The sequence below is a fragment of the Stenella coeruleoalba genome (genome assembly GCF_951394435.1).
Source record: "Stenella coeruleoalba genome assembly, chromosome: 14".
Lineage (NCBI taxonomy): Eukaryota > Metazoa > Chordata > Mammalia > Artiodactyla > Delphinidae > Stenella > Stenella coeruleoalba.
Window position 1 is genome coordinate 53,170,146 of NC_137160.1, and position 23,834 is coordinate 53,193,979.

At 36.8% G+C, this 23,834-nt stretch overlaps 1 protein-coding gene across 15 annotated transcripts in view; it reads left to right on the top strand.

Annotated features, from left to right (window-relative positions):
- Positions 1 to 23,258, top strand: part of LOC307197500 (uncharacterized protein) — a 254,047-nt gene extending 230,789 nt beyond the window's left edge. For 9 of the 15 annotated variants that reach the window (XM_079943427.1, XM_079943429.1, XM_079943425.1 and 6 more), the window contains 2 exons: positions 18,700 to 18,855; positions 19,912 to 21,944. In XM_079943427.1, the coding sequence (XP_079799553.1) occupies positions 18,700 to 18,855; positions 19,912 to 20,050 (295 nt within the window). In that variant the 3' untranslated portion in view covers positions 20,051 to 21,944. Of the gene's footprint in view, positions 1 to 18,699; positions 18,856 to 19,911; positions 21,945 to 22,658 lie in introns of those variants that run through there. The other 6 variants (XR_013831425.1, XR_013831426.1, XR_013831427.1 and 3 more) reach the window with 2 other exon arrangements.
- Positions 23,259 to 23,834: the final 576 nt, after the last annotated feature.

The following is a 23,834-nucleotide window of genomic DNA, read 5'->3' on the forward strand; positions in this document are numbered from 1 at the left end:
ATCGAAGCATTTTTCAGAAAAGAAATCGCACTGCTGAGATGGCGGAATTACATCCCCGGGAAGAAAAACCAATTAACCCTACGGCCTGCGATAAAGAGGTACAAACTTCTCCTGAATTATTGGAGAAAAAACCTACACTGCCTTCTCGTTCACGAAAAAGAAGGTACGCTGTTTCCTCCACTGAAGCGGCTCCAATGACTTGGGGGGCAATTAAAAAACTTTGCCTGACTGCTAAAAATGCTGTGATTACACAAGAATTGCCGTTGACGACTCCTAATTTTTTTGTGGCTATGCTTACTTTGCTTTCAGTTCAGGTGAGCGCCAATGATATGTATTGGACTTTCTTTCCAGATCCTCCTATTTTACATACGTGTACTTGGACAGATTCCATTATTCCAGTGACTTCTTCATTCCCTGACTTGACCGATGGCATTCGAGGAATACAGGGCTATAAACAATTTGTTATTAATTTTAACTACTCATTTACAGGTCAGACTGACTTTCCTCCAATATGCTTTTTTCTTGGCTCAGGGTCAATAGAAAATAGTCGAACAAAAAATGGATGTTTGTCAGTAGTTGATGCAGGATTTTTGACAGATTCCCCTAAAAGGCCCCCTAAAGAGCCAGTAGGAAGAGATAAAACCACAAGATATTTATGGTCATTGTTAGGGAAAGTTGTAGGACAAAATCAAGTTTATGTTAATAAATATCCAGCTAAAGTTGTTCATCCTTCTAGATATGATGATTGTGATGAGGCTGCAGGGGAAGCTACAAATGAATGGATTCGGATAAATATTAAAACTGGATATCCTTTATGGATATATTGTATGTATAATAAAGAGAATAAAATAACCATTCCTGGAACTAGATATTATATTTCAGATTGGAGTACTAATTTTCCTGAGGGAGATTATAGAACATATTTAGAGAAAGGCATATTATATCCATGGAATGATTCCTATATTCCCCGTCCATTGAAGGTAAATAGATGGAATAGTCATGGATGGGTGGCTCCTATTTATACTTTTGTATATGAAAATAAAACCTATTATCAACCTCAGTTATGGAGATTACCCTTAACCACTCGTAAAATAACGTTAATTAGAGCTACTACCCATATGGAAGAGTACCATGTTCAAACCTGTGTGTTATCTCCGTATTCCTTATTGCTTTCTAATGATAGTGAAAAGTTGCAGATTATGCAGTATAATATGAGATTTTATATTACCTGTCAGCAATGCATACTGACCACTTGTATTGTTCCTGAAATGAATGTGTCAACCATAATGGTGTTAAAAAGACCAGCTTATATTATGTTGCCAGTAACACTTAATGAATCTTGGTATACAGATATAGGGGCGGAAATTGTAAGACAGGTTGGAGAGCTCATACGGCCAAAAAGATTTGTGGCTACTTTGATTTTGGGAATTTCCGCTTTAATAGGAATACTGAGTTCTTTTACTGTTGCAACATATACTTTAGTAAAAGAAGTACAAACAGCACAATATGCTAATGATTTATCAAAAAATATATCCTTGGCTTTAGCGACTCAGGAAATAATAGATAGAAAGTTAGAAGCTAAAGTTGATGCCCTTGAAGAAGCAGTTTTACATATTGGTCAAGAACTTACTGCTTTAAAAATTCGCCTATTTTTAACATGCCATAAAAAATATTCTTGGATATGTGTTACTCCCTTAAAAGTAAATTATTCTGAATATTCCTGGGAAAAAATTCAAATGCATATTTTAAATATATGGAATTCTAGTGATGTAGGAATTGATTTGGAACATTTACATAAACAAATTCATGATATTTCAGCCTCTCAATATGATATGAATCCCTCTAAGGTTGCTGCAGAATTTTTACAAAATTTACAAAGTTATTTTAAGGGTAATTCCTTTATGCATATTTTAATAAATTATGGGGCTGCCGGAGTGGTTATAATTTTGCTCCTTATTTCTTTTCCAGTCATTATCCGATTAATTCAAGTTGCCCTTCGGAGTGTATATAAAACCAAAGTGGAATTGCATACTGCCTTTTTAAAAAATAAAAAAGGGGGAGATGTTGGGAGCCGTATAGGAAGTGCTTTTGAGTCTCAGCACGGACAAGACCTATAGTGCCAAGCAAAGCTGGTGCTGTCAGGTGTAAATATGGAAAAGCAAAGTTCTCGTTTGCAGGGCTTCCTGCCTCCTGGTGGCTGGTGCCGTGCAATTGGCCTCTCTTGCCCAGTGCTGTAAGCTGGGCCCTCTCTGGAGGAGAAACCTGGGTTCCCGAAGACATGTGATCAGAGCCGGGGCCCCGCCAGTTGGCGAGGGAATCCCAGGGCAGGTGCTGGGCGTGGAGGCCACGGGGGCATAGGCTACCAAGGTGACAGAAAACTGACCTTCTCTGGGGGCGCTGCACCTCGCTCACTCGCACACCTAACATCTCCCTGCTTGGCCCCGGAGGATGGCTGGTTAGCCAAAGACGGGTAAGATTCCTCAGGGAAGGAACAACCTAAGACAGGCACAGTCGCAGAGGGGCCATCAGGAGAGAACTTGGGGGCCAACAGAGGTGGGGCATAGACCCTCACCCCCCCAACTTTGCAGGAGCCTGAACCCTCACCCCTTTTGAGAGAGGTCTCTTGCCCCCATGGCTGCTTCGCTTCCCACGCCCAGCTCAGATGAGAACCCAGGTAGCAGACCAGAGACCTGGCCAATGGCAACTGCTCTTCCACCACAGCAGGGCTCTGTTTCCCATTTCCTCCGTGAACCATAGCTTTTCTCTGTGTTTTTCCCTGCCTTTGCCTAAGGTGATTTTTATAGGATTGCTATTGGTGTTGGGAAAAATGTATAGTTTTAATGCAGGGGTTTAGGAAAGACCCCAATTTAGGGTAAAAACCAAAAGAAGGATTATAGCTACTTTGGCTCCTTTAATGATTATATTTGTTGGGGAAATACAATGGTGGGAACATTTCTGCAGCAGCTTTGTACTTTAAAAGAAAAATTGCAAGAGTTATGGCCTCCCAGTGGAGTTATAAACATGCTGGGAAATACCTGGGTATGGTGACAAGGTTTTATGCAACAGTGGGTTTAATCAATGAGCTTACGGTACAATGTCCGCTCCCATGGTTTTTTAGAAGTATAAAAAATGATGTGTATTGTTTTGATTGTTTTGATTACTATTGTAGGTTAGGAAATTTTTGGCTATGGTGGTGGGAAGGTTTTATGCTACAGTGGGTACATAATAAATTAGAGTAGGCTACTTGGTAGCCTTTTATAAGTAAAATTGTTTTTTGTATAATTTAGTGCCTTGTTTTGATTATAAAGGTAGAAGAAAATAGTCTATAAATATTTACAATTGTTAAAAGAATAATGTGCTTGAGTTTGTGCTTTGAATAGTTGGCTGATTGAACAAGAACATATAGGTACAAGAACATCTAATTTTCTAAAGAAGACAATGAAACCACAGACTGTGTTCCTGACGTAGATGTGACCAACATGTGACTAACCACAGGAGAAGAAAGAAACTCTGGGCGATGGGAAAATTACCTAACCTGTTTTAATCAATCTGCTGATGTAAATTACCTTTGTTTTGTGGCCTATGTGGGGGAATTTTTGGCGTGGGAATGAGAATGTTAAATTTGAAAATGAGATCACTTTATAGTATAAAAGCTTTTGGAATCTTGAAAATAAATTTGTCAGATCCTTGCATCCTCTGAGGTGTACTGAGTTCTGTCCACGCCGACTCCGTCTTCTCCTTTGGGTGAATCCTGTTCAGCTGGGGCTGGTCCCCGGCAAGTTACCCCTTTTTGCTATCAAGCTGTTTTCAGACCTGCTTGACCTGGCTCTCCCCAGAAAGCCTCATTCTGTGAGTAATAAATATCTTAATACCTTCATGGTGCCTGTATGGTCTTATCAGTCTTGACATCTGAACCAAAGTTTGGCCACAACAGTATCCTTATCTTTGCAGTACAGATATCACAGTGATGAGATGTTAGGAGATCACTGGAGAATTTACCATGAGTTCCCGTCAGGATATTTTTTCTTCAGAGGGAACAGTGGCAGGAGGTGCTAAGGGCTTGCTTACGCTCAGTAGATGGAGATTCTAGACATCATATAGGCAGCTCTTTGAGGACAATGGCTGTGATTGTCTTGTTCATTGTGTATCCTTAGCATTTAACACAGTACCTGGCACATAATAAGATGCTCAGCAAGCTTTCTTGAGTGAATGAATTAAGCCCTGTGTTCTTCTAGAGGGCTCTGGTCTCTAGAGAGGAGAAGGAAGTCCCCTGGGCAGTGTTCTAGTTTTGATGCATCCAGAGATCTGCTCTAGAGCTGTAGACATGATTGATAACCAGCGTGGAAAAAACAGAGATGCACAGCTTGTGAATGTTAAATACTTTTGATTGAAAGGCATTGTGAATTGCTTGACTAAGCAGACATGCCTCTGAGCTTGCATAAACCAGAGTTACAAGTGGTTAAGAACTGTTTAAAAAATAAGGCAGGTAGGTCTGAAATGACATCCTTAATAGGAAAAAGCAGGAGTTAACAGTATGAGATTGTGCATATTTATACAGTAATAAGTAGCTGTGTGAAGAGACTTAATCAGGTGTTTGTACATAGAGCTATGTAATTAAGTAATGACTGACAGAAAAATGCCAACTGGAAATCTCTGCTTTGTAGTTCTGGTTTCAGTCTTCCTCAGGCTTTGGGTAATTTGCCCCTCCTTGAAAAATTATTCATGTCTCTGATGTATTCCAAGAATAGACAAAAGTAAATTGGTAGAATCTTTGCTCTGTAGGTGCTTATAGTTCAGTAGGGAAGATAGACAAATGGACAATTAAATGATTTTGATTGAGTGCTATAACCGTGTAGTATGTACAAAGATTAGTGGAGCCTGTGAGACAACTCATATGGGAATATCAAAAAAAATTTCTCAAAGCATGAATAAGGTATGGAAGAGACTTCTATAGTTCACCAAGTTAGTTGTTTGGTAGTCACCCAGTTAAACTGACTTTTTTAGCTGTCTCTCACTGACTCACAGCCATATATAAATTAGAGCATGGGATTAAGTTCTGGCCAGTTAGAAGTGGACAGGAAACAAATAACTCCAAGGCCCTAGACCAGAAGTTGAATAACTATGGCCTGGAGGCCAAATCTGGATGCTGCCTTTTTTTTTGTAAATAAAGTTGTATTAGAATACAGCTACATCGATTCATTTATATGGTTGTCAGTGGTTACTTCAGTGCTATAATGGCAGAGTAGGGTACTTATAACTGAGACCGCATGGTTTTCAAAGCCCAAACTATTTACTATTTACTATTTACTGTCTACTAACAGAGACAAATTTGCCAACACTGCCCTAGAAAATGGTGGAAACGTGATAGAAGGCTCAGGATAGAGACCCATCCAGAAAGCCTCTTAACCAAAAACAGATGTATTTTTTCACGTTAAGCTCAGCAAAAAATCAAAAAACAAAAAAACAAGCAAAAAAACTCCAAGCCTCTGATTATATATAGCAATTTAGAGAAGGAAATGTTCAAAATACCTTAATTTGGTTGGTGTATTAGATTCCTATTTTCTGCTGTAACAAATTATCACAAACTTAGTGGCTTAAAACAGCACAAATTTATGTTCTTACAGTTCTGTAGGTCAGAAGTCTGACATGGGTCTCACTGGGATAAAATCAAGGTGTAAGCAGGGCTGTATTTCTTTATGGAGGCTCCAGGGGGGAATCCATTTCCTTGCCTCTTCCAAGGCAAGCTGTCATCTGTAGAGACATCTCGTAGAGATTGTCTTTTTGACTCGTGGCCTCCTTCTTCTATCTTCAAACCTAGAAACGTCAGGTATAGTCCTTACATTATATCACTGACCAACTCTTCTGCCTCCCTCTTCACTTTTAAGGATTCTTGTGATTGTATTGAGCCCACTTGGACAATCCATGATAATCTCTGTATTTTAAGATCAACTGATTTAGCAAATTTAATTCCATCTGCAGCCTTAATTCCATGTAAGGTAACAGATTCCTGGGTTTCCAGGGATTGAGATGTAGGCATCTTTGGAGAGTCATTATTCTGCCTACTACAGTTAAGAGAGGAATTGTCATTTTAAAATCATTTGGAAATACATCTGAGGGCTCTGTATACATGCATAACCCAGAAGAGAAAACGCCAGTAATTTTTTGGTATGGACTAGACACTCAATTTTCTATTTGTGTTTGGCTGTTTCCTTTTTAGAATATTGTTTATCTTCTTAATAAAAGGAAAGTGAGATTTCCTATTCCTTTAGATTTGTTGACTTTTGCCTAGTTGTTTTGAAAAAGACCTTTGGAGAGAACCTAATATTATAAGTGATAGATTCAGATTGTTCTAATATCATTGTCAGTAGGCTTGAATACAAACTCATTTCTATCTGGAAAAAATAAAGCTTTATTGCATGGACTTCATGTCCTTTCTGAAGTAGATGAATTTGGTCACAGAAGCAGTAGAAAAATTAACTAGAATAATGTGTTTTTACTGTATAATGTGTAAAATATATTAGCGGAAGATTAATGCTCTTCTTCCTTTAAATAGTTAATGAAAAGATTAATTTTATTCTCTCACCAGAGAGTAAGATAAAATTTGAGGAAGCCTCCAAGTTTTGTGTATTTATCTTCTGAAACATTTTATAAAGCTTAGGAATCTCATGCTGTATTGGATTACTCAGCTATGGTTTAGCTCTTTGGCTAGGAGAAACTTTGATAATTAAGTAGATAGTTGCTCTAATCTGGGTCTGGCCTTTATACCTACTTCTGGCTTCCACTGAAGATATTAGCTAATAGTCATACTACTTGTTCAGTAGATATTGTGTTGGGAAAAACAATTGTTTTCTTTCTCTTTAGCAAGATGTTTTAAAGTCATTGTTTTTCTGGAAATTGTATTTCTTTTATGGTGTCCTTGGTGATGGAATGCTTATGGCATGAAATCTGTTGGTGCTTTTCACCTCATGCAGTCCATCCATGCTGCTATTGCCCACCCTTCATTGCTTTATTTTATACATTGTTATTATTTTTTAAAAATAGGGCTCACTTTTGTGTGCATGAAGGACACGGTTACTTTAAACGAGTGAAGCAAATATCATTGCAGCCTGGAAGAGGACTTTGATTCTTCAATTCCTGCACAACGAGTTCTGTGGCAGGTGGCTTAGGAATCCAAAGCATGTACAGAAACTGTGATGAGGCCTCCTATGCAATCTCTCCAGACCTGAAACAGCCCTTGCAAATGTTGATGGCTTGCAAATGCAACTGCCTAGGTTACATGCAAAATGAACATAATAAGTTTTTATTTCCCACGGTGATACACCAACAGCTACATTTGGTTTCTGATAGTTTGCAATTCAGTAAGAATAGCTTGGTTCAGTTTAGTTTATTGAAGACATAAAAATACTTGGCAGCCAGAGGCTGAAATTCGTGGTTCAAGAAAACAGGATTTCAAGAGGGAGCACAGGGAGTACATGGAACATGGGTACATTCAGCCCTTAGCAACCATGATTTATCCATTTAGTGAAAAGCAGCATCCCATAAACATGATTTATGTAATTACCGAGGGGGGAATTCGATCTCTAGTTATATAGGATGTTACCTCAGGATTTTGTTGTGTACATCTTACCTTTTCAATAGTGTTCCTTTTGGCTGAAAATATTTCAGCTTCTCACTTTTCTCAGGAGAAAACTCTTCATTTTTATCCTTTGGAAAAAAAGAACTAGAAAAACAAGTTCCTTTACTCACTAACTGGCTTGAGATCTTAAGCATTACAGATGTCTGCAGTGAAAATGAAGGATTTCCTGAATTCAGCTGAATATCTTAAAACAAGCAGAACTATTTGGGAATAATTTTTAATAGAAAAATATTTTCTAGAAGTAAAAATTGAAAACTTCAGATTGGAAAATATTCATTAAACATGGGAGTTCATCATTAGGCATCAGAAATATTAGATAATGTAGGTAATAAAATCCACTCTGTTTTTTTTCATCTTCCACGTTAATGAAGTAAAATAACCCAGGATTTGTACTGAGAAAATCTAGGCACCATGAGCACTGTATCCCAACACAGCCATGCCACACACTTGACTGGTTGTGTTTTGGTTTCTTTGTCTACCAAATAAGCAGGCATGTTAACATCTGTCTTGCCTGCTACCTCACATGTATATTGTAACGATCAAATAGGATGATGCCTGCAGAAGTGGTAGGTCTCCTTTTGTGGACTCTTCTTTTTTTTTTTTTTGGACTCTTTATTATTATGTAAAAAGTATGTCAATGACTACTATAAGATATGTTCTTTGAGATGTTCCTTCTTTGGTAATGTTGGAATCACACAATTCCACACACTTTTCCTGCCAGCCTTCTTTATTGCTAATGAAGCAGGTTGTAAGTAGTGGTAAGCTGGGGATAAAGGTTTTCTGTCATCATAGCCGTAAGAGGTAGTGTGAAGGTGGTGAACAGAATCCTGGTTTAAGATGGAGGTCTTTTAGTGTGAAATCATAGATAACCAATTAGAATTCTTTAAACCTCAGTTATCTCATGTATAAAATATATGAATAAAACCTACTGAAATTGTGTCACAAGATTGTCTTCATCAAAAGAAGCAAGCATATGGAAACTCTTTGGAAACTTAAAACCTACAGGTGGAAATTATTATCATTACTCTTTTATTTGGACATTGTAAACTTTAGCATTGATAAATGAAGCTACATGAAATAAAATTATTTCTTGGTAAAAACTTAATGCTATAATAGTGAAGGAGGCAATACCTTCTGTTTGTTTTCTGTGAGAAATAGCCCTCATGTAATTGCAGTAAATAAAATCTGTTATGCCTTTATAAATCTTTATTTAGTCAGAATGATGACTATTTCATATACTGACTTTTTGTTTTGAAAATGATGAGTCTTCTTTGTGAATAAAAACTTTAGGAGATTACAAGCCAACAACTGAATCACCACTTTTAAGACAGCTGAAACAAAATGTTTTTACAACACAGGTGTTTATTTAAGAAACTCCACATGTGAAAATCAATAATTTCAAAATAGACTAGTTGGGGTAGGGGATGGTGGGGTAATGACTTTTATAAAATTATTCATTGCTTATTAAGATCTTTAAAGGATTTTTAACAGTAGCTATATTATCTGATGAATTATGAAATAAGTACATTGGTATAATATGAAGTTAAGAACTAAGGGCTATAGGAAAAACTAAGGGAAAAGAAGTGACTTTTTTATTTTAGTAAAATGAAAAGCTTTTATGTAATGTGACATCATTTAAATCTACTAGGTATATTGAAATATTAAATATTGAATCAATGCATGTTATATATTTTTCTATATTTTTATTGTGATAAAATATACATAACATTATCAGTAATGGGATAAATCAAAATCAAGTGCCACCTGATAGGATACAATGAGAGGAACACCTCACTTCTGTGATATTCTTGGCAAAGGTGTATTATTGGTATCAAATCATAAGGACAAATCAGGCAAATCCAAATTAAAGAACAGACCATGAAACAGCCTGGGATTTCTAAAGTGTCATTGTCATAAAAATCAAGGAAAGGTGGAGAAACTGTTCCAGACTGATAGACTCTGAAATGACACTGCAAGTAGATACAACATAGGATTGATGTAGATCCTTTTGTTATAAAGTACACCATTGACACAATTGGTGAAACTTGAATAGTTTCTGACAATTAGATGTTAGTATCAGATCAATCAAATTCTTGAATTTTGGTAATTGTATGGTAGTTGTGAAAGCAACAGTCCTCGTTTGTAGGAAGTACACACTGTTTTGGGGCTGATGTGGCATCAGGTTTCCAACTTAGTCTCAATTCGTTGAAGCAAAGAAGTTCTTCATACTGTACTGGAAAATTTTCTATAAATTTGAGATTGAAATAAAAACAATTAAAAAAAGAGAATAAAAGAAAAAACTCCCTTGTTACTTTTCCTCCTTTTATGGTTATGAAAAAAATGTGTGGTGTTTTGAGTCAGTTGGTTAAAAATGACAATTCCCTTAAATCATTTGCCCTCACAGATTAAATGCCCTTTCTCCCTTCTTCACCAACAGTATACATTTTTAGATTGTTTTGATTTTCTTTATGTCTTTAATTTCAGGTCTCTAGCAGTTTCTGTGACTCTTCTGAGCTTTATTTGTCAGAATTATGTATTGCAGCAATTTCAATTATGCATGTGAGATGATTAGTATCTTTGGGTGTGTTTTCAAATACCTAGGTGTTGGAACAGTGTAGATGATTTTTAATTTTGTAAGAAATGATGTTATTCACTTTGAATCAGTAATAATAACTTCTTTTTATAATATTTACTAGCCAAAATATCAGAGCTATGAGACAATATATGCTATATTAGTTCCTTGGGTTAGGATCTAAATATCCAAGTATTTAAAGATTTGAAGTTTATTTAAAAAGAAAAAAAGTCCAAGTATACATATGGTGCATACATCATTTATTCATAAGTTCTAAATAATATGAACTCCAAATGGATATGTAATAATTTTTTAACAGATTACTTTAGAATGAGTATTTCAGTAATTAATAGGCTTTAATTTTTACAACAATTTGTTTACAAAAAACTGAGCATAGTATTCCCTTAACTCCCTCTTCCCCCAGCTTACAGATTCCCCTATTATTAACATCTTGCATTACTGTGTTACATTTATTACAACTGATGAACCAATATTGATTGGTTTACATTAGGAGTCAGTTTTTGTGATGCACAGGTCTATAGATTTTGACAAATGTATGATTTCGTGTATTTGCTGTTAGAGTATCATACAGTTTGCTGTCCTAAACTCTCCTGTGTTCCACCTATGCATCCCTGTGTACCCTACCTCCTTCCATCCTGCTGAGCCCTTGCCTCTGCTCATATTTTTACTGTCTCTATAGTTTTGCCCTTTCAGAATGTCTTAGTTGAAATTATATAATAGGTAGCCTTTTAGACCAGCTTCTTTAACTCAGCAATATATATTTATGGTTCTTTCGTTTGTTTTTGGTTCCTGGAAACTAATTTCTTTTCTTCACTGAATATTTCATTGTATGACTGTACCACAATTTGTTTATCCATTCACCTATTGAAGGACATCTTGGTTGCTTACAGTCATTTGCAATTTTGAAAAACCTGCTCTATACATTTGTGTGCATGTTTTTGGGTTGTCATCAGTTTTCAACTCACTTGGTTAAATACCGAGGAACCCGGTGTGTGGATCATATGGCAAGACTGTGCTTCACATTGTAAGAAACTGCCAAACTGCCTTCCAAGTTGGATGTAATATTTTGCATTTGTATCATCAAAGAATGAGAGTTGTTTTTGTTTCACATTCTAGTCAGCGTTTGATATAGTCAGTTTTATGGATTTTACCCATTCTAACAGTCATGTAGTGGTATCTCATTCAGTTTCTTGTTTTTTTTAATTTTATTGGAGTATAGTTGATTTACAATGTTGTGTTAGTTTCGGGTGTACAGCAAAATGATTTAGTTCTACATATACATATATTCACTTTTTCAGATTCTTTTCTCATATAGGTTATCACAGAATATTGGTTATCTCATTTAGTTATTTTTTAAAATAAATTTATTTATTTATATTTTTGGCTGTGTTGGGTCTTCACTGCTGCGAGTGGGGGCTACTCTTCGTTGCGGTGCTCAGGCTTCTCACTGAGGTGGCTTCTCTTGTTGCGGAGCATGGGCTCTAGGCACATGGGCTTCAGTTGCTGTGGCACGTGGGCTCAGTAGTTGTGGCTTGTAGGCTCTAGAGTGCAGGCTCAGTAGTTGTGGTGCACAGGCTTAGTTGCTACGCGGCATATGGGATCTTCCTAAGACCAGGGCTCGAACATGCATTGGCAGGCGGATTCTCAACCACTGCGCCACAAGGGAAGTCCCCTCATTTAGTTTTAATTTGTATTTCCCTAATAATTCATGAGGGCGAGCATCTTTGCCATCTGTATAATTTGTATATGTCTATCTTCTTTGGTTAGATGTCTGTTCAGATCACGAGCTATTGTTTGTTTTTCTGTTTTTTAAAACATCTTTATTGGAGTATAATTGCTTTACAATGGTTTGTTAGTTTCTGCTTTATAACAAAGTGAATCAGTTATACATATACCGAGCTATTGTTTTTACTTGAGTTTTTGGTTTTCTTATTGAGGAGCTCCTTGTACATTTTATTTTTTTTGTGGTACGTGGACCTCTCACTGCCGTGGCCTCTCCCGTTGTGGAGCACAGGCTCCAGAAGCGCAGGCCCAGTGGCCGTGGCCCACGGGCCCAGCCGCTCCGTGGCACGCGGGATCCTCCCGGACTGCGGCACGAACCCGTGTCCCCTGCACCGGCAGGGGGACTCTCAACCACTGCGCCACCAGGGAAGCCCTCCTTGTACATTTTTGATATTAATTCTTGATCATTTATATGCTTGCAAACATTTTCTCGTATTTTTTTTCTTGTCTTTTCATCCTCTCCAGTGTGTTTGAAGTTTTTAATTTGAATAAAGTCCAAACTCTCAATTTTTTCTTTCATGGGTTGTGATTTTGGTGTTGTATCTAAAAAGTCATTGCCATACAAACAAACTTATTTACAAAATAAAAACAGACTCACAGACTTAGAGAACGAACTTATGGTTACCAGGAGGAAAGGGGGAGGGGTAGGGAGAGATTGGGAGTTTGGGATTGTACACACAATTGTACAATTGTACACACATGTACACACGTGTACACACTGCTATATTTAAAATAGATAACGAACAAGGATTTACTGTATAGCACAGTGAACTCTGCTCAACACTCTGTAGTAACCTAAATTGGAAAAGAGTTTGAAAAAGAACAGATACATGTATATGTAAAAAATTAAAATTAAAAAAAAACATGGTGTCTGGGGGAAAAAAAAGTCATCACCAAACAAAGGTCACCTAGATTTTCTGCTGTTATCTTTTAGGAGTCTATAGTTTTGCATTTTATATTTAGGTCTGTGATTCATTTTGAGTTAATGTTTGTGGAAGGCAGATATTATATGTCTAGATTGTTTTTTGCATGTGGATTCTGTTTCAGCACCGTTTGTTGAAAAGACTATCCTTTCTCCTGTAAACTGTATTACCTTTGCTCCTTTGTCAAAGGTCAGTTGACTATATTTATGTGGTTCTATTTTTGGGATGTTTTCTGTTCCATTGATCTATTTGTCTGTTCTTTCACAAATACCACATTGTCTTGATTACCATATAGAGAGTCTTGAAGTTAGGTAGTGTCAGTGCTCCAACTATGTTCTTTTCAGTGTTATGTTGGCCATTATAAGTCTTTGCCTTTCCACATAAACTTTAGAATTAGTTTGTAGACATTCACAAAATAACTTGCTGGAATTTTGACTGGAATTACATTGAGTCTATAGATAAAGTTGGGAAGAATTGATATTCTTATAATGTTGAGTCTTCCTATCCATGAACATGAAATATTTCTCCATTTATTTAATGTCTTTCATCAGAGTTTTATAATTTCAGAGTTTTATAATTTTCCTATATAGATCTTGTACATATTTTGATAGAATTATGCCTACATATTTCATTTTTTGGGTGCTAATGTAAATGGTATGTTTTGCAATTTAAAATTCCACTTGTTTATTGATGATATGTAGGAAAGTAATTGGGTTTAAATATTTAACTTGTACCTTGAAAACTTGCTTTAATCACTCATTAGTTTCAGGAGTTTTTCTGTTGACTCTTTTTTTTTTTTTTTTTTGCGGTACGCGGGCCTCTCACTGTTGTGGCCTCTCCCATTGCAGAGCACAGGCTCCGGACGCGCAGGCTCAGTGGCCATGGCTCACGGGCCCAGCCGCTCCGCGGCATGTGGGATCTCCCCGGACGGGGGCACGAACCCGTGTCCCCTGCATCGGCAGGCGGACTCTCAACCACTGCGCCACCAGGGAAGCCCTGTTGACTCTTTTTAAACTTTATACATAGGCAACCATGTCATTTGTGAACAAAGATAATTTTGTTTTTTCCTTCCAATCTATATACCTTTCACTTCTCTTTCTTGTCTTATTGCATTATCTAGAATTCCTAGTATGACTAAAGTTTTTATGCTTTTCTTTTACCTCCAGCAGAGACTTTTTGCTTGGGCTAAACCTGATCCTTAGCCCACTTTCTAAATTGGTAAATGCTCCTGGTGATTGTAAGCTCATCTAAGAAGTGTTCTCTCTTCTCTAGAATTTTAGTTTATTAGATTTTTCTAGTTGTCTTTGAAGGAGCATTAGCGTGCTGTCTGTGTTTCCAATTTTTGGGCAGTAGTTTGCCCTATGATCTTCCATCAGGGAGATGCCTCACTTTCCTCTGCTAGGCATTTAGGACTTAGGAGTTGATCACTTCAAGCCCATCAAGGACTGAACTGGAGTTAAGAGGGATTATAGTTTTCATATGGATTAGTCTACTTTTGTTTCTCTCATGTTCTTTTAGGAACATTCTAGGCTTTTGACTAAATGTTTTTAAAGTGTTTGTGTCTGTGTTCTTCAAAGCATTTAGGAGATTCGACTCTGTATTTTTGATTTTCCTAGGCCAGAGCTCCAGAGTCCAGCCCCATGTAGCTTCAGAATATGGCAAATATCTTGATGGGGAGACTGGCATGTGAATGAGGAAGGCCCTCTTTCCAAAACATTCTTTATCTGTACTGTGAGACTACAGGAGATTTACTATTACCTTTATAAGCTTTCATTCTGACTTCTTAGCCTCTGACACAGCTCCAAAACTCAACAAATACTCTTTGAAAGAAACATACAGTGAATTTGAGGCCCCTTAAGTTTGGAATTTATTATTCCAGCTCCACATGGCTACTAAGGTCTTTATACTTTTCTTTTACCTCCAGAAGAGACTTTTTCTTGGGCTAAACCTGATCCTCAGCCCACTCTCAGAATTGGTAAATGCCCCTGGGTGATTGTAAGCTCATCTAAGAAATGTTCTCTCTTCTCTAGAATTCTAGTTTATTAGATTTTTCTAGTTGTCTTTGCAGGGACATTAGCATGCTCTGAGTTATTACATTCACTTAAGATGTGGAAATATCTAACCTCCAGCATCTGGATTGTGGGACATATTGACCAAGATAAAATGTGTTCTTATTGAACAATAGTATTTTCTTTCCAGTTTCTGTTTTTAGGAATTGTAGTCTCTGAGTCATGGTGATTAGAGGTACTAATGAGGCAAATAGGAAAATGACACCCCTACTAAAGTTCCATACAGTAGGGAGATGGTTGTTAAGCTTCATAATTGGTACATATTTTGTTTTTATAAACAAGGCTATAGAAAATGCAGTATAGTGGAAAAATCTTATTGTAAAGTGGGCAGAGTGCACTGTTTCCAACCTCGTAACATTAGCCATTGACTCTATTTTCAAGCAAGTTCCATAAACCTAGAAGTTAAAAGGAACTACTACTATTACATTGGCAAAAATTCAGTCATGAGCAAAGGTTTTTTGTTTTTTTTTTTCGGGAGGGGGTGTGCAGATGGGGTGGGTTTTCCGTTAACAATGTGTCAAGATCTGCTAGCCAGGCAGAGCAACCATGTTTTTCTTATTCTTTTTTCTGCTGTATTCTCATTTTGTAGCACAGTCCTTGGTATAAGGTAGGTGCTTAATAAATATTTATTGAATGAATAAATGAAAGCTAAATAAATTACAGTGTTAGTGATAGAAATAAGATAAGTTGAATGCGGTGTAAGAGTGGTGATCTAGTTTTGGGGAGTAGGATGAACCACTTTACTTGTTAGATGAGATCCCATACAGGTTGATGGTGTTTGGAAGTTATCACCTTTTCATTGAATTTACATCTTTTAACTCCTTATCTTAAGGGATAAATTTAATGTTTTTCTCCTTTGTGTTATTGGTAAGACTAATATTTGTTGTTCCACGTGGCTTCATAGCATAATTCAGATTTTAATATTCTGTCATCTGAGTTCAGAGGTATCCTAATATGGTTTAGTTTAAAGTAAGTCATTGTCAAATTAGCAGTCATTCTCCTACATATCTTGGTTCTAAAGCTCTTATAGAGAATAATGGGAAGGGACTGAATGCAGATGTATGGGATTATATATTCTACTATAAATAGTTTCAACTAAGAGCATATATGCATCTTACAGATGATTGGGTACTGTCATCTATTGGGAAAAAATTTCCCAAGTGTATGAAGGTAGCAACGAAGAATGACCCATAGCTGTTTCCATGCTGGCTCTTTAAATGGGATGTTTTTTAGATAATGACAATAGCTGTTAGTTGGTAAGAGATTTATTCTGTTCCTTTTGCCTCTTAGTTTTCCAAAGAGCATGGTTGCTTCGTGCTCACTGATATATTCCTCACTGCTTCTCACCAGGGACTATCTGTCTTCTGCTGCTGTGCATTCAGCTTTTTTAATGGGGACACTTGCTAAACATTATTGCTTACGTTTTCTACTTGGGGTTATGGCACACTGCCTCATACTCTGCTCTAATGTGTTTTTGACCTATGTTTCTCATTCCTTTCTGGTGTGCATTTTGTAGGATTGCAGTTTATTGGATTGTACACATCAATGTGCTCTGTATTTTCAGAGTGTTTCTGAAGAGAAACGTAGGAAACTTCTTGTACTGGAGTTATGAATTTGAAATGTTCATAATATGTTAGTATACTAATGTTAAATATTAGTATGAACTTCAAAATGATGCCTGTACAATTATCTGCCACAAGAGGAGGCTTACAGATATTATTGCCCAAGGTGAAACCTTAAAAGCCAGGGTCTCCAAAAAGGTATTTTTGACTGAAGAAAATCATCAGAGAAGAGGAATGAAAGGGTATTTTAATCATTCTCATCATCGAAATTAGTGAAGAGGCAAGTGTAGTCAGATAGTAGCAGCTGACTCACTATTACAATCAGAGTTTAGTGCATGAAACGTAAGTCACTCCAATTTCACATAGAAAGAGATTCAATACTGGGATTTAAGTGTGTAAAAGGACTTAGAAGAGCAGATCATTATAGCTGTGAACAAAATACACAGAGTTCTGTTAGCCACTGTTGCTTCCGTGATTACTGTTCTCACAACTGCCTTCACACTTACCAAACTGGTGACTGGACACTCAGGCACTTATTCCAGTCACCAGAACTGTCTTAACCATCATGTCACCATGACCTGCCTTGCCAGTAACAATAGTTTTTGTTTTTCAAATTTCATCTGAGAGTATCCAAGCAGTGAAACCTAATTTACATCCAGAACCTTAGCTGCAAGGGAGCCTGGGCATGGTAGTTTATAGGTCTTTAGGTTTTTCCTAAGACAAGAAATGAAGAACTAATTTAAGAGAATAATTTGCAGTAGCTACAAGACTATTATGCTTGAGCAACGTATATCTGCAAATACTTAAATAAATATTTAAATTGACTACAATCATATTCATCCAGAGATGCAGTAGGTGTGCAATACCTAAGTTATTTGCAAGCATAAAGATGCAGTCTAACTTCTTGAAGCAAAATCTAAGCCCGTACTCCTTGTGTTCCTATTATCATGCATATGTCCTACTTATCACGCATACCTCTCCTCAACCTCCCTGCAGGTGTCCCTCAAGTACAGTGATGTAGTCTAGGAGTCTGCCATCTCTTTTTGCAAAGGACCAGAAAGTATTTTAGCCCTTACGGGCCACATATGGTCTCCTTGTCCTCTCTTTTTTGTTTTCTTTTTATAACCCTTTTAAAATGTAACAGACATTTTTAGCTTGAGGGCTACATAAGAAGAGCCCACAGTGAGTAATTTGCTAACCCTGATCCAGACCATGTATTGCTCTACCTTTTATCTGTAGTTACTTCATTTGCTTAAGTCTTTTCTCATCGTCATACCCTTGTTACGAGGAGGTGGCACTGTTACCAGGACAACCAAGAATTAGGCCTGTATGGTTTATTGCAAGATAAATTCTCTGTTCCACTGTCAATTTCCTACTTCATTCCTTGCTTAACTCACACAGAGTCACAAGAAAGTAAATATTTCTGCAGTCTTCCTGTCCTTAACTGTTTGTTCCTCCAGAGTGACATAGACTTGTAAATGTTCACTGGCTTAATAGACTCCATTTCTACAAACTAATCCTGATACATTCGTCTCTTTTAATACAATTTTTTTCTGATATTACACAACAATCTGTCCCCCAAATAACCAGTAATAAAAAGCATCATGTGTTGAGGTGAGATTATTACTATAGCTAATGAAATATCTGAATACTGTTACTTAATTTGAAAGTGGCTATGTCAAAAAAGAGAAAATATACATTTATTTTTCCTGAAAATTTGCAAAATAAAATATAATGCAACAAATTATCTGGGTTGTGGTTTATCTCCTCTGTTGAAACACTATTGTCCATGTTATATAGTTACTGGGAAAACAGAATGATGTCCATACAGTTTAGACACAAATCAGTTATTGAGGCATAAGAGACTGAAAACATCATCTGAATTCCTGAAAATGACAGAATAATCAATACTCTTAACTCTCATTTCTTGGAATACCACGCACTTACATGTTTAAACTGACATCTTGAAAAGTTTTATAAAGATAAATTTAAACTCACAGTATGATGAGTAATCTTTAGGTTTAATGAGGACCAAGACATAGACCAGCAGAAAGCATGTCATCTTACCTAGTTCAAGAAGTTATTCTTTCTTTTTCTAACATAATCAGAAAAAAATTATTATCTTTATTCTCAGGCAACCTACAAACTCTGCTCTCCCATCAGATTTTCAAAACTGCAGAAACTTTGGGGGTATTCGATTTACACCTGGGGTCATGGTACATCCTATGAAAGGAAACTTCATTGACTCTAAACACTTCAGGAAGGCACACATCTCTACTCTGTATCTTAGGTTTGGAATAATTTTTCCTCTTAAAAATAACACACTAAACCAATTTGCTTTCCTAAATTGAATTAACCTAATAGTATTCAAAAACTGACAAACATAATCTGCTTGTTTTAAGACAGAAATGGATTAGTCAACAGAATCATATCCCTAGTCAGGTCCAAATCAAGTTATAAATTCTAACCAAATAGTGAGTTCTGGAATAAGGCATATTATTAGTATGCATAGTCATCCTGCTCTCAACTGTAAGCAACATAGGCCTTTTCAGGAGGGAGATATAAAAATTTACAGTCGAAGAATGTCTTTTTATATTGTGGTAAAGAGATTGTTTTTCTTTGACATCCGTGGCTCTCTCAAGTCTTAGCAGCCCATTTTGTTACATTTCTAGTAGTAACAGGAAGGAATAGCTCTCTTCATTTTTCTGTGCCATCTTTTAGGCATGTTATTGTTTAATGCTGTTTTTTTTTTTTGCCAGCCTACTGCTTATTAGAATGTGTACCAAAGCAAAAGAGAGAAAACTCAAATGCATTAGGTGCTCTTTTTTTTTAAACAGCCTTTGTATTGAAGTATACAACAAATGCTTTTTATTACCTTCTTTATAAAGTTATTTTTTTAAAGAAATAGGGTTTGTTAATACTGACATAAATGAAGATTTAAGAATTACCTATAAATTTTATTTATATGAACTATTTATAAATACAGAAAATTAGAAGTCAAACACATTTTCATTTGCTAATGTTAACTATCATTGTGAGACATTATCTTATAAAATCCATTGAGTTATCTGTCTCTTTATATTCTTGGAGCACCACCCATTTGACATAAAATTTAGAATTCAATTAAAATATCACTTGTTAAACAAATACTGTTGGAGACTGACCTAGCTGGTCTCCACAGATGGCCCACCCTTGAGCCATGCCTCCCAGTGTGTACATTCTTGAGCAGTCCCCTCTCCTTGAATCTGGGATGGCCCTGTGACTAGTTTTTAACCAGTGGAATGTGGTGAAAGTGATGCTGCCTGACTTCTGAGGCAAGGTCATAAGATGTCTTGCATTCACCTAGGTCTCTTGGAAACAAGTGCTCTGGGAGAAGCCGACTGCCACCATGCTATAAGCAAACTCTCAAGGTATCCAGAAGTGAGGCCACATGGAGAAATGGAGATGTATGGATATTCCTCAGCTATTCCACTCAGCCCACCTGAGGTAAAGATGTGTGAGTGAAGGTGTTGTCTAGGCCAGTTAAGCCTTCAGATAGCTCCATCCCAGCTCCAGCATGTTGTTTAACTGAATCCAGGGAGAGACTCGAAGTGAGAACCACCCTGTTGAACCCAGAATACACAGAACTATGAGAGAGAATACTAGAGTGTTGGTTTAAGCCACTGAGTTTTGGGGTATTTTGTTACACAGCAGCAGGTAACCAAAACACAGATATAGGCTATTTGCTTTTTGGTTTCATTTTTACTCATAACATTCCGTTGCTTCTAGATAAAATCTGCATTTAAAATTTTGTGCATTTATCGATATTCCTGCTGTTTTTGTTTTCTATATAAAATTCTCAGCTCAGAAAGTGCATGTGTGTGTGTGTGTTTCACTCTGTGATATAAATGGGTCTCGAAGAGCAACTAAATTGACTTTCTAAGAGAGGGGAAACTGCTTCTGAATATTTTAAGTAAATACTTTGATCTGCAACAACTCTGCTATACATTTGGTAATTTAATATAATTTTGAGACTGCATGCACTGAAACATCTAAAGGTAATAAAGCTAGGCTATTGAAGAGAAAAAGAGGAACAAAGGAAAGAGAACTAGAAATAGACTCCTTAAAAAATATTTAGCAAAGAGAGAGTTGGTGAGAGGGATGTTGCTCTAGGACTAATATTTCTATAGGCAACTGATGCTTAATGTCACTTCTCAATAATCACATATTTTAGGGCAATTAACAATCTAATTTATGGGAAGAATGTGAAGTTCCTGTGAGTCAGTAAGCCTGACAGATGTGTAGTATGATAGCATGAAGAGGGTTCTCTCTTTAAATTCAGAGAACTGGAAAAAACCAAACATTTAGTGTTAACCTCCTAAGTACTTGATGTTCATTTAGGATCTTACAAGGCATGATGCTCCAACCTTTGAACTGGGTGTATTAACTTGCTAAACTAAGAGTCTAAATTGGAAATAAGCTGTACTTGTGTCAGATATAGACATTGTAAAGAATTGAATGTAATGACTACTAAATATCAGAGTCCATATATGGTGAGTAGCCAAAATTTCTTGGTTCTTTAAGGAGAAGGTATAGGTCTCCAAATTAAATGATACAGTAGAGCATGGTATACCAAATTAAATGATACAGTAGAGCATTAGTATTCTCACTGCAAAGCCATTCTTTAAGAAAAAGTTCCAGATATCCTAACCGTTAAGCATTAGGTAGGTGTATGGGGCATAGAGCAACCTAATTTTCCTGCGGTATGTAGCAAAAGTGGCATCAGAGAAGTTGAGAATTGAGCTTAGTCCTCTAGAGTAAGTAGATTACAAGGATGACAAAAGAGTATGTGTGTAAAGTAAGGGGTGGAGAATGCATTTCAAGCATAGGGACAAGGCCTAAATATCTCTCCTACGTGTTGCCATATATTTTATCTGAACATCTAATACAGTACTTATCGTATAGTGATGTAAAATCAGTTTCTTATTGCCAACTTCCTTCCTTCCTTGTAAGCTTGGAAGGTAGATACAGCATTTATGTTTGGGTCCCTATACTTAATACAGTCTCTGGCATATAGCAGGAGGTTCCCAATAATTACAATAAATAAATGAAGAAATTAGCAAGTGTGGAAATCCCTACCTTATAACACTTATTATAACTGTCTGATTTAGATATTTATATGTATTTTAGAGTTCCCCATTAAACTGTAAGATCTTTTAGGGAAGGGACCTTGACTTAATTTTCTTCCTTAAATGGTACTGGACATATAGTTGGAATCCTATAAATGTTGGTTGAAAGGGAAGTAAACTATAGTTTTTTACTTTTTTAAATCAACCAGGGCCTAATTTAAGCCTATAAGCTTAAATAAAGTACTGAAATATTACAATAAATGATCTTGAAGCCAGCATGATTCTACATTACAAATATGAGGTTGTCATATTTCTGACTCTTTGGTTGCCTAGAAACAAAGTTGTGAAGTTATATGAGGCTGTAAGAGCTTGTACCAATAAGATCATCTATGCAAAGTTCAGCCTAACTCTCTGGATTTGAAGGCATCAGTTCTAAAGAGCTTCAGATGACAATGTGGTCTTGATAATTTCACGTTTGCAAAGTTTCATTGTAGTACCAGCATGTGCACTTAGCCTAAAGGAAATAATTCTTCATATAAAGTAACCACGCAAGACCAATGATACAACTGCTTTGTATTTACTGATATATCATAAATATTTTCAGATTTTAAACAATGACATTAGACATTAGAATATAGAGGAAAGGGAAAAGAATAGGGAAAAGTTGATTACTTGATAAACCACTATCATCAAAATATGGAATTAAGATAATTTTGACCTCTTGACACGTGGGTTAGTAGAGGTGCTGTGGTAATGCTGGGTAGTAGGGTATTACATTTCTACTTGGAGGTGCCTTTTTCCCCTTGCTCTAGTCTTTGTGAGCAGAGAGAGATGCAGTATGACATTACAAGGGTAATGGGCTGGGAGTCAGGAGTCCTAGGCTATATTTCTGGCCTCAGGCATTTACGCACATAAGTAAAGATAATTCTGTCCCATGGAAAGAAAGGCAATGCTGCTGATTTGATCTTGTGTTTTGTAACTGCAGGAGGAGAGGTGGCTAAAAGAGAAAAGAAGGTTAAAGAAAGACAAAAGAAGGTTAAAATCAGTTTCTGAAATAAGAACAGGAAAACTGGAGGATCTGCTCTGGGGAAATCAATGAACATTTAGCAACTGTTTTGGACACAGCTGGGAGCAGCTTCCCAGCTGGAGTCTGTTTTCTTCAAGAGCAGTTTCTCATGTGTCAACTCATTTTAACATTCACAACAGCACCTGAGGTAGTCGGGCTACATGGTATACTACTAGTGAACTTGAATTTCAGAGAGATTAAGTGGTGATGTAACATAGTCACCCAAAGAGTTGGCTTATAAACCAGGTTTCTTGACATCAATCCTAGTGATATTTCCATTGTAACATCTGGCTGTATTTGTTAACAGTGGAGATCTTAATTATAATTCAATAGGACAAGTCTAAGGCTGAAGATGGTCATTTGGAACTTAACAGGAACGGTGTGGTATGCACCTTTTTGTATATATTCCACCATATCATAAGAACCTGGAGGACACTATTTTGTAGTTCTCAGCGTTTAGTAGGTGTCTAGTAGAAATTTATTAATTACTTTATATAGGCACATATGCTATGTAGAATCATGGAGTTTTTTGGGTTTTTTTTTTTTTTTTTTTTTTTTTTTTTGCGGTATGCGGGCCTCTCACTGTTGTGGCCTCTCCCATTGCGGAGCACAGACTCCGGACACGCAGGCCCAGCGGCCATGGCTCACGGGCCCAGCCGCTCTGCGGCATGTGGGATCTTCCCGAACCGGGGCACGAACCCGCGTCCCGTGCATCGGCAGGCGGACTCTCAACCACTGTGCCACCAGGGAAGCCCAATCATGGAGTTTTAAAAATAGCTAACAAGGGTTATTACAGAAACATTTATGACATCACTGGTAGGGGCTAATCGTTTGTACTTTTTTGATGAAGAGCTCCTTGAATGATTGTCTTAGTTATTTCACAAATTTATATCAGGATGGTCCACGCTTAGCTTGCCTTGGCCGTGTTTTATAAAGCCTAGATAATAAACAAATTTTGAGACTCTTTTTATTGTCTTCTGAAATTCTGCTTTTGGGGTTAATATAAATAAGTAGACTTCAGGTTCTAGTTTTATATTATCAACACCAGGGGAAGGGACTTTGGAAGGAAGCTGTCGTTAATTTAGATTTCTGCTG